Source organism: Myzus persicae, unplaced genomic scaffold (genome assembly GCF_001856785.1).
Source record: "Myzus persicae strain clone G006 unplaced genomic scaffold, MPER_G0061.0, whole genome shotgun sequence".
NCBI lineage: Eukaryota > Metazoa > Arthropoda > Insecta > Hemiptera > Aphididae > Myzus > Myzus persicae.
In genome coordinates this window covers 466665-479694 of record NW_019104466.1, presented here as the reverse complement: position 1 = coordinate 479694, position 13030 = coordinate 466665, and the positions used below count along the sequence as shown (strand labels likewise).

Genomic DNA, 13030 nt, shown 5'->3' with positions numbered 1-13030 from the left:
TGGGTGATAGAACTCGGAATTGAAACGTGAATGATATGATTCGCAAGCATTAGTAGTGACTAGTGAGATCTAGTGACAACAATATTGAAGTTGAATGTGTGGCGCAAATTACATATTCCATTTCGTTTTCTGTCGTGGCGCAAATTACCAAAATTAATTTGTATATGTGGCGCAAAATACATATTATATTTTTATATTTTGGCGCAAATTACATACGTCCTTAAATGTACCTTTTGATGGCGCAAATTATAGGTAATAAAATTGGCGCAAAATACGATCTCCCGAAAATTCAGAGACCGGCCGTTGTGGCGTGGTCTTTTAAAAACCTCGTCATAGTTTAAAATGTGTTTCAGGTCATTTTTAACTTTTTCTAATAACTGTGAGAAAAATGACGTGTTAATTATTTGTCGTTATTTTATTTTTATATTTTCCACTTGAATCTTGATCGACTGATTTAATTTTACATACTATTACGAAAAATACTATAAACAAAATTGTTTTCCAGATTAAAATCAGTTTTACAATTCAAATTTAAATCGAAATCATTTATGTTTATAAATTGTAATTTTTACTTTTGAAATTGATAATTAATTTTAATAACTTTAATAGTTGTATGAGTGTTTTACGTATATGTCATTAACATAATATACAATTTCTTACGTTTTTGTGTCACAAATGCATTTTTAGGGCATTTTTATAAGTTAACGAAGGCATCAACAGGGATAGGCAAGACACTCAAAAATCAGTATCACGATACTAGATAGTTGGATTTGGAGTATCGAGGTACTAGATACTCGATACTTACATTTTAGGTATTTAAATACTGGATACTCGATGCTTATAATTTAAATACTTAGATACTCGATACATTTGAAAAAATAGTCATAGCATACGAAGCATAGGATTTTTTTTTAATGTTATTTATACACAATTAGGTATAGGTTGTGAATCTATTTGATCTATAGTTACTTAGTGTAGGACTTCAACATTTATTACAACACCCCAATGTTGTTATTTAGTATACAAATTACATTTAATTTGACAATTGATCGAAACTAAATTTAATTCTAATATTTCTATGTGTGTATATAAGTAAATAGTAATATTTTGTTGTATACCTAATCATTTTTGTAGGATCAATAATTACCTACACCATAAAATGCCAATAAATATTTACCACCTTCAGTATGGTACACTTGCCCCCTCTCCGCCCCAACAAATCCATGACCGCTAGTGAGCAGCTAAAAAGTTGTTTTCTCGGGCTTGTTTGAATAATCCAATCCGTCCTCGCAATAACACCTGAAATCAGCACTAATTATCAGTCGTTGAAATGTAGCAATGTTGTTACTCGTACTAACGCTCCTGCCGCTGCCCTTGTATGATAGTATGACGACGGCTAGGCGTCCGTGACAACAATCCTGCTGAACATCGGCCAACAGGATCGCTGTCGAGGTCACTCTTTCGCCGCCTCGAGCACCTCCCCATACCGCATTCCTAAAGACATAATAATTCACCCTCGGTCCTAGGGCAAATCCATTTCCGATGGTAATCGACAGGGTAGGGAATCTTAGATATACGCGTTGCTCACAACATAATAATTTTCAAAAAATTAGTAATGAAGGATAATAAGGGGTACCAGTATAATTTAACCAATAACCATATGTACTCCATACCTACATAATAAGATTTTTAAGATAAACTAATTTTCTTTAATTTTTAATCTCCATTAATTATTTAATTGTTATAGCAGTAAACTTCTTCATTCTCATCACAATGTAATTTTATACAGTTACTGTCAATCTATGATCATTTCAAATGTATGCTCAAGACATAGAAACTCAAGCCTGCTGTGCCGACTTTCCGTGAAACGTAACTCGGATTGATATCAATATATATCATGGAGTATCATAGACGTGCCGTGGAAATTGTGATACTTGTACAGCTTGGGGCGGCGCCGTACTTTTCATCACATGCGTTTCCAAGTCGCAGTTCCTCGGTATAGTTACCGACCACTAGTCGCGAACCTAGCCTCGCGCTGTTTAATTCGATTTGGTTAGGTTTAGTGGGGTTTGATTAGGTTTTGTAAACGCATAAGTTGCCCACGGCTATACTAGACGGTCCTTGTCGTTTTTCCCTGAGAATAAATAAAACCTTTTTTTTTTTGTATATAGTGGACGTGGACTGTATAAATTATAAATTTATTTGGTTGAATAATAATAATAATAATAATAATATTGCATTTGCCTGGTTGGCATAATAGCGTACAACAATAAATATAAAAGTCTCACACGGCCTCTCAATATAATAATAACATAACATGTATTATGCCTGACACGCCTTCAACAATATGATAATCTATACAGATTTAATAATATATGCCTCATATGGCATAGTTCATTTTTTTGAAATAGGTACTTCGATATATTCAAATCAAATTTTGAATGAGTATAATATATTATAGATTTTGAGTTATAGTTTATAAGTATAATGCAAACGGATAGTGACGATAACGACATAATATATAAAACGGATGTTGTTTGTTGATACTGTTGTGTCATACACTATTGCAGTATTATTTAGAAATTTAGAATGCACCAAGTCGGGTAAAAAAATTTACTACGTTTAACAATGTCACAAGAATGATTTACAAACATAGATTAATTAAAGATATTTAACCAATGCCAGACGTTAGACAGCGATACTGTACTAGAATACTGAACAACAATAAAATAGAATAGATTATAAATCTTAATCTGTAAATTATAATCCGTGTCATATTTTATGATATGCAATGCTTGTTTATATTTGAAGTAAGTATTTTGTTGTGGGCGGGGGTATGGGGAGCAATGCGTCAAAGCTCTCAATGGCTCATATATTTATTTGTGACTCAATTTATTTGTGGGGCTTCAGCTCCTCCCCCCCTAATATTTTAGACCTATAGTTGTGCCAATGCATTTAATGATTATTATTTATTAATTTTTCAATTTAACAGAATTTATACTTCAACAGTTTAGGGGGTGACATTCTGTGCTATACCTATAATCCTCATTAAGAGTTAGGAGTCCCAACTTAGGACCCATCTGAAAGGCCAAAAACAACAATTTTAATAAGATGAATATCATAGTTATTATATAGATAGTTGAATTTAACACTGACTTCTAGGAGTATCTACATAGTAAAAACCGAATGATACAAATCAATTTTTCTATAATCTGTAAGTAAGCAATTTATAAATGTATATTTGTTTTATTCAATGCACATAAATATACTTGCTTGATAACAATGTGTAAAATATGTCATTTTTCAATTTTCTTCATTAATACAAATTACATAGGTAATCGAAGAACTTTTATAACGTAGGTATGGGTATGAATAAAATAAAATACCTATATTCTATAAGTAGATATAATCATGATATATCCATGTTTGTACATTTAGTTAGCAACTGTTTGTTTGTAAATTTTATTTTAGCATTATTGATAACTATTATGCAAATAGATGTTTTTCGTTTTTACTTATCTAGTTATATATTTGTATTTGTCTAATAAATATTAGTCGTTTGTGCCTGATTTACATAACATTTGTTGAAAATGAACAAAAACGTGATCAACTATACAGGTTAACTAATATGCGATAAAGTTTAAGTTTTAAGAATTAGGATCTAATATTTGTACCTTTTTCTAATACATTATGATTTTACGTATTAAGACTGCTGCAGTAAACTGGAAAAAATTGCTTCAAAACGAAGAATTTATGGATCCGAGTCGGCTCTCAGGTTGAACAAAAAAGTAATGAATGAAATCACAAATAACAATTCATTGTTAAAGTGTTAGAAATATACGTACTTACAAGGTTCTAGTTTGCTGTAGGCGCATTCACGTACTATAGCTGCTGTATAAGCTGAGATAAGCGCCTATAGTAATTAATAAAGTTTACTTGTGTAACAAATACTAGGTAGTCAGTAGATAGTAGATAGATAAACTTTTTTTTTTCCGTTCGAAAAACCGGAAACGGGTGGGAACTGTTTAGCACAATACTGCCACCCGGTTCCGCATCGTTTATTCGCCAAATACACTTACATGATAATTAATTATACGTATGAGGGGGCCTCTAAGATAGTAGATATACCTATGAGATTGTTTATGAATACGATTTTATTTTTATTACTACAGAAGACAATATCGGTAGATACCCCCTTTGCTTAGGTGACTTGGGTTATTCATAGAGTCGGACTACAGATGACAGATATGACACATTTGTCGAATGACAGCAGTGCTAAAAGATGTTTGTACATTAGCCCTAACAATACAACTATTTTAAATAAATACACTGAAAAGAAGCTTCTTGACATTTGTAGCGAATAAAATTACAATAATGTTAAAAATGTTATAAATAATCAACTACCAATAAATAATTAAAAATAAATGGGTCTGAAAAGTGTTAATGATTGATTTAAATAATTCGTATGTTTTATTTTATCTATTGTGTACCGAACTGAACAGTGGGAGATAGCGGTGGTCAATATGTTTAGAGTGGAGGGGTGGAGCTCTCCGCGAGTTGATTTCCTACATAATATGTCTGATGCTACAGCTTCGAATTTTGGGAAGCTTAAGCCTATGATATATATACATAATGCCCATATTGGTTATAGACTTTACGTTCCAATAAATTTAATTTCGTACTTATTAATAAATATCAATTGTGAAAATATATAATATTGCAGTACCGCCATAGACTATTCACGAAATATTTATTATAGGACTCCAAATTTGACGTGCTTAATGAAACGTGTCTTATCAAAGATGCAAAAAACAAAATGAAAAAAATGCCGTTTATTTGTGCCAGTAGTGCTAGCAAAAGTTATAATATGGCTGTGAATATACAAACAACTTTATCCATGATAAAGGTAGTATTATATTAAAGTTATAACTATAAATACTAATAATAATAAAATGATAAAAACCAGTTAGTTCTTCCTTCTACGTATGCCAAGTGAAATATTTTTTGGGTAGGTAACTAATAAGTAGGTAGGTAAATTAATTATTAGGCACATAATATTATATACCCACTATTAGGACCCGTGTTTAAAGTAAGTAAAATGAAAATCATGAGGTGAAATTTTGAAATATGTTCTAAAATAATAAATAAATATTGGTTTTAAAGTATAATCTCAAAGTAATTTATTAACTGAATTATATCTAAACACTAAAAGTCATGTGATTGCCATTAGGTTATTGTGGTAGCCTTTGGGTGTAATATATTGTGGGTGTATCCAGTTAAATAAACAGGACACTACATTTTTTGCTAACTAATTAAAAAAGCATGTAATATTGTCTATAGTACATTAGTACACTAGTAGGTACCTACTATATTATAATTATTTATTTACAATCAAATTTCGGACTCATCAGTTATCACTCTTATCAAGAACACCACTCATTATTTTTTTTCAATTTTAACTCATATTTCTTACATATTAAAACGTTAATAAAAAAATACCTATTATTTGTTTAATAAAAATGTAATTTTTTTTTATTATTTTGAAATTATACCTATGTACAATCTATACAAAAAAAGATTGTATAATAACTAATAACTATAAGTGATATTTTATTTTACTCAAATGTTTCGGATCGAGTGGCTTGAGAGATAAAATACAATTTTAAATAGAAAACAAAGTTCCATATCATGCGTTTTTTTATGGATTAGCTTCATCAACAAACGTTATAGATGGACTATGGACAGTATATTTACATTTTTTAATTATAATTTATATTTATTTAAATGTATTTCTATATTCGATTATATAATTCTGAATGTTTTAAAAAAGTTATTACTTGGTTGCTTCTGTTTGGGGTCCTAGGATTTCGTAAAGTTGTTCTGATAAATTATTTTATTTCGTTTTTGTTTTCATGCCTGAGCCAAATTGTTAAAATTACATCAAAATACATTTTCAATATGAGTAAAATTTAAATTTTTCACTAAATATATTTTTCACAAATATAGTAGTCGTGTACGATTATTATTTATTTCGAAGTATTATACATGTATTATGGTTTTATTTATTCAGTCTTAGTGGTATTAATCGTTTTATTAGTCTTTTTTTTTGTGTTTATTTATTAAAAAATATCATTATGAAAATTCAGCAATTCCCCGGTCAAAGTTATGATGATCTGGACAGTTCAATAAATTCATCTACTAACTTTATCGTAGAAACGAAATTGAACAAAAACAGCGGAACGAGCTTAGTATCACAGCAATACTCAGATGTGCAAATTTGCCCAGCTATATCGGAAGACAAATTTATAAGCCAAGAGGACGAAGGTCTAAACCCGTGGGCAGTGAAACAAACCGATGCTTTTACAAATCATTCTGAGGTAACTTTATTTATATAAATACGCAGCTGCTGTTCAAAGAGAGGTATTCCGCAGTCCAAAAGTTTGGTATTTTTCTGTACCTAGAAATATATTTGTTTCTGTGCCGTGAAAAAAGAATTGTATAAACTCTTCATAAATAAAAATAAAACATTTTGGAACACGTTTAAATCCCACCGATTTTCGAGTAGTCGATTTTAGAGTCGGATTTATAATGTGTAAATCACTAGTAACATAATATGTTAACCAACAAAAATAAATTGATGTAAATTGTACCGATACTATAATAAGAAAATTAAATCCAAATTGTTATGGACAATTGTATACTTTACACAATAAAAAATTAATTAGTTAAAACTAAATTTGATTAGGTATAGTTGTTAACATTTTTTAAGTATATTAATATACTTTATCAAAACAGAACGTCAACCTTACAAATATATTACTATAATAATTTACAAGATAATAATCCAAAACATGTAAACATTTAATTATTTAAACAATAATAATGATAGTATGACATTGAATGCTTCGTGTAATTAATTGACTTAAATTTGGAAAAAATATTTACGACAATTTAATGCAATTTAGTTTTAACTTAAAAATTTAAGAAATAAAATTACACAATAAATGCATGATTGATTCAGAGTTTCACCTACTTAAATTATTTTTATCTAACCAAAAAAAAAAATATATTATTCACATTATTCATATTTTTATTAATTAAAACAACTTATTTTCTTAAACACTTTTGTAGAAATTATGACCGTCTTATTGATTAAAATACCGGTTCATTAACTATTCTCACAATTTAAAATATAATTATAAAATTGTCAACGTTGTATTTATATTTATTTTCACAAGTAATTTATTTTACCACAAAAACTTGTAATTTTATTTGTATGCAATGTAGTGAGGGTGTATGGTGTGTATTTCAATTTTTGCACATTACAATATGATTAATAAAATAATAAATAATTGAAGAATTTAATAATCGATAAATCCTTTTTAATTAGTGTGGTCTACAAAAAAATTCTTGTTCCTGTCCAAATCGGTTCATGGAAAGTTACCATAAAGTAATGGCTCCTTTTATGAAGCATTTGAAACGCAAACAAAAATCAATAGAATCTCCTCAAAACCATTACACTAAAGCAAAAGTCGTACAGTATTATGAATTATTGTCCAAGCATATGCAAGCTCTGAAACTAACTATAGTCACAATGAATAATGAATTTCTAACACTAACTGAGTAAGAATATTTTTGAATTAATTAATTACCTATAGATGCCTACTATATAGTATTAAGAAGTAGTCTGAACTATGTTGAAAACCCAGCATTTAAATATATTAATTTTTCTTGAAAATACTTGAGGTAATGAAGTACTTTTAAAATACATTGCTGCGTATACAGCAGTAACGTTATGTGGGCTAAGCCACAAAGTGGAGAGGGAATTAACATTTTGTAGTAGGAACATTTTTAGGAACAAAACTACTAAACTAATGCAGAGCAATTTATTAATTTAATGGACCAATCATGGGACACTAAATCATGTTTAAAGGACCATTATTAGCTCACTATTAATTTGTTAAATGTTTAATGATTGTTCATGCAATCCAGCATAAGCCACATTGTATACGTTATTATAATTATTTCGTTTGAAATAGTGTAGGATTTTTAATAGTTTTTTAGGAATTTTGGTTCGCTGGTGTGGTACTGCCACTTTGCTTCGTAACTCGAACATCATCTGATTTGTTATAAAAAGCAACTATTTTATGAACGTAAAGTCATCGCTAGCACATGACAGAACTTATTTAAGCTAAATATTAAGTTTAAAAAAACAAAAGGCTCGGCTGTATACTTATTTATAGCCTATAGGTGTCGAGTGTACATTACAGTGACCTGTAGGCACTCGTTTTCTTTGCCCCTTCCCCTCGTACAACACAAATGTTTCTAAATCAACATAATACATTTTCTTTATTATTAATATAAAAATCAAAACAATTAATATTCAATAATGCACAATAATACAATCATGAATTATGTGTATCAGTACATCACCCTACAGAGGCTGTTATTGTAGACAACGCGAGAGAAGGAATCGATCGGCAGTCACAGTTACTGCACGCCAGGTATGATAACATTCGCAATTGTCCAATAAATGTAAATTAATAATTCTATTACTGATGAAATCATTTTCAAAGTTCATTGAGATATAATCATAGATTATTTCATACATTTTTTCGAGTAAATTTTATTTTTGGCTCTCGAATAGGAATGAGTACCCTGGCCTTATAGGGCCTTATCCAGCACTCTTAGGGGTAGTCACTTGTTTCTCAGTTTCCGATGTATACTTTTTTTCTATTGCTTCCTACTTGTAATTTATTTGTGGAACGAAAATGTTTGTCGAAAACATATTATTTTATGTATAGTATTATCTAGGTGCTATTAACCTGCTGTTGTTAACTTAGTAGCTTAAAATTAAATTAAATTAATTATTTTAAAAATTACATTGTGTATGTATAGAAAATATTAATATATCTATATGTAGTGACAACAAGTAGTCACCTAGGCAGTTAGATGTTAGACCCTACGAATAATATTTTTTAAATTAGGTACGAAAAATAACTGAGATCTGTATTTTTTGATTCAATAGTGAATTTCATCAAATTTGTTCACTTGAAATGTTCATAATAAAAATTTGTGAATATTTATTAAGGCGATTTTAAGGTTTCTATTAGAACAACCTATGAATATTCTTAAACTAAAAAGTTCAAGTTTTTTAACTCTCAAACAAAATGTTTAACATAAATTAACCGTTTAAAAAAATTGCTAATTTGTTAAAGAAAGTGTTGATATAAATATTTTTATTATTTAATTACTAATGGATATTTAAATAAAGGATAACAATTTCGGTTATCTTATTGCAATTCAAAAATATCTATGGATACTTGAAATGTTTACTTATTTATTAAATCATTATAATACGCGATATGAGCTTAGCCTGTGACATTTTCAAAATATTAAGACTAATTTCAAGCTTTTGCCTATATTATTATAATACTAATATTTAAATAAACTATTATAGTAAATACTAAATAATAGCAATATAAATATACTTTAATAATATCTACTCGGTAATATAGCTCTGACAGACCATCTCCCCTCAGAATCATTTTTCATACGCAACGGTTTATATTGGAACTCAAATTTCACACGTCCACACCTACTACCTACTACCCACACGATTCCTACTACATAAAGCAAAATGGTTATATACCTACTTATCCACTTTTTTTTAGTAACTAACTTATTAGTACCTTTTTTCTAAGTTAGTAAAAAGTATAGATAACGATAGCCAGATACTTTGGGGGGGGGGAGGTTGGTAGATGTAGCGTTAGCACGCTAAAACCAGTAGCGTCCTCCGCCCCAATCACTGTTCCTATTAATCAACCAACTATTATAGTCAAACTAAATTACTATATTTCATAAGCTTTTTAAGTAGATACCTTCAGTCATAAAAAACTACTAGTTAGTCGTTTTTACATTCCATCTTTAACTACCTACCACCTATAGTTAGAAATTGTCACTATAACTTCCAGGCTTGGAAATATATCTGCTATAATTGCATGTTTCTTTTCAGCAAGATTTTGTTTGTGCATTTGTATTTCAATCATCATAAATCATAAAACATTATTAGTAACATTTGTATTTTAAAAAATTAACATAAATATTAACTGTATGTCATTAGAAGATACAACAAACTCTACGATCAATATATTCGGGATCAAAACGAAAACCTCATACCGTTATTACTTGATACTGAAGACCAACTTAACGCATTAAAATCAAAAGTTGAAGAGGCTGTTGATGTATACAAAGAAGTAAAGAAATAAAACAAAATCAAATTTCGACTAACATACTATTAAATTGTGTATACAACATACACACATACACTCACTCATTTAATTATTTTAGGCAGCTTCTATGAACACGGAAGAAGAATCGAATTCGTCTTCGAATCTTTTGGCAGATATACAAGCAAATGAAGATCCAAGACCTAAGGAAACGACAACTATACATTTATCCAAAGTGTTACGGAGAGTTCAGTGCCTACAAGAAAAGCTCAAGACTGGCCATTTCCTCCACGGTTGTGGTGACCAGGCAGAATAATGATGTACAAATATTTTGTGGTTATTAAAAAAACTTTGTTTACTAATACTATAGGACACAATTGATTAACTGTTTAACTCACAACTGCATAAAGTAAATGGTAACATACTATGATTAGGTAGGGCGCCCCTGATATAGCGAAAGCTCTGCTGAAATATATTTTTTTAAATATAAGATAGCGAAAACAATTCAGCGATATCGAGTATACTAATATTATATTAAACTCAATATTGTACATAAAGAGTAAACGTGGAATATCTGTTCTCTTTTTTATTTTTTATTTTAATTTAAATATGGGATGGCCCATAGTGGCGTATGTATATGCAGGCACTATAGTCACTTACCTACAGTGGCAAGTTTCCCCCCTCCCTTTAAAGCTGTTACTAGGCATTAATATTATTAGATTTTAAGTTCGGAAAATACTCGTGCAATTATAATATAATATGATATTTAATAACAGTTTTATGATAGCTGAATTTGTACCTGCTACGTCCTACATCACTTAATCACTAGCTACCATGCTCCAGACATTTTTACATTTTTTGTTCATATTATACCAAAATCATACACCAACTATACATTTTTATCTAATAATTTAAAAAGGTTCTTTTTGTTACTTATTAGGTACTACAATTTGTTAATTGTATTTTGTTAAATACCTGTACCGCAACTACTGGTGGGCGTATTCACAGACTAACTAATTTAGGACACACAATATCGTGTACAGCTATATAAATTATTTATTTATTATCTAAAAATAGAAGGTTTTTGTTATGTTTTGTACAGCAACTAAAATGAAAATGTTCAAATTTTAACTTTTCAATATTTTATTTTTATTTGAAAATAATTTACTGATTATAAAATAATTTTATGAAAAAAAAAATGTTTAAAAACCTACATCAAATGAAATAATTATTATAATAACATAAAATATAGCTTAGTATAGTAGTTTTGTTCCTAAAAATGTTAATTCCCTCTCCACTCCATGGCTTAGCCCACATAACGCTTCTCCTGTATCTTCAGCGATGTAATTTAAAAGTAGGTACTGCATTACCTCAAGTCTTTTCAAGAAAAATTCATATATTATGTTATAAATATTATATATTTTTTATTAGATACTTCAAGTTTAAATTAACAACAGGAGAATTTGTAAAAATGTTAACATTAAATGCGTACAAAACGAATCGTACCTATATATTTTTTATATTTTTAAATTATTATAGTAACATCTTATGAGGAACCTATTGGTCCTATTGTATTTAATTTTAAAAGTTTTTTTACCAAAACTTTGATAAAAACTACAATTTAAAAACCAATATTTCTTATTCCTGTACCTATATAACTCAAAAAGAGCCGAAATATTTTGAATATTGTACACATATAGAAAAGGTAAATATAAACATTTGGAGAAAATTACAAGAAAATAAGAAAATCATTCAATAAGAAATCGTTAGTTTCCAGATATAAAAAATTAATTAGATTAATTAGGAATGTTGTATTAAATTTTTCAAATTTTAGGTACAAAAATTAAAAATTATACAAATATTTTATTTAATATAATTTGCAAATGGTCATTATTTTGACGAGTTTTGTAAACGTTTTAACATTAGGCGCTTGTAAAAAATAATTGTGAATTTACGATCAACTTTTAAAAATCTTAAATGATATTAAATATTCAATTGACCGAGCAAAAAACAATTGATCGTGCATAATTAAATAAAAAATTTCGTGTGCCTATAAATATCTTAAAAAGAGCTCAAGTTATATTAATATTTAAAAACTGTTATGGCTTATAGAAGATAGTAATATAAATATTAGGTGAAAAATATAAGTTCTTCGTTTTTGTGTTAAAGTCAATAACGATATCATTTTGAAACTACTGTCAATTTTCTATTTCGATCAACTAGATTCACTACAGAAAAGATGTTAAAGTTAAAAATCAAAGCATTATTATTTATTTTGAATACTTTATCGTGTACACCAGGGGTTGTCAAACTCTTGGACTCATGAAACACATTCAAAAATTAAAAAAGATTCGTTAGCCGTATCGGATAAAATATTTTAGTCTTATTTAAAAAAATAATTGTTTTATGGGGTGGACTGGAGCAACTATGCGGCCCGAGGATTTATATTTTATCCGGCCCTTACCATTTCGTCATCACAAAAATGTAAAAACTTAAATTTAGGTACCAATGTTTTAATAAGTAAAGGTTGAATACTCCACACATTTTAAAGGAAACCACTGAAGATTAAATAATGTGTTTAATAATTTATTTTAAATACAGGGTACTATGTATTACTCTATTACTGAGTCCCAATAATTAATGAAAACCGTAGGTCGATATTTAAACAGCTCTTACTTGATTTTTCTAAGAGCTTCCTTTTTCTCTCTCTGATTTTCTGGGAGCTACCCTTTCTTCAAGTTTTCATTTTAAACAACTAAACAAAGAAACTACTAGAGAATATTACAAAATCACAAAACAAC

General features: G+C 28.8%; 1 protein-coding gene across 1 annotated transcript; it reads left to right on the top strand.

Moving 5' to 3' along the window:
• Positions 1–3590: 3590 nt before the first annotated feature.
• Positions 3591–10545, top strand: LOC111042360. Its single transcript, XM_022326946.1, has 7 exons — positions 3591–3618; positions 3709–3788; positions 4760–4906; positions 6147–6377; positions 7391–7623; positions 10124–10256; positions 10351–10545. Exons 1-7 carry the CDS (start codon positions 3591–3593, stop codon positions 10543–10545), a joined length of 1047 nt encoding a protein of 348 aa, XP_022182638.1.
• The last annotated feature ends 2485 nt before the right edge of the window (positions 10546–13030 follow it).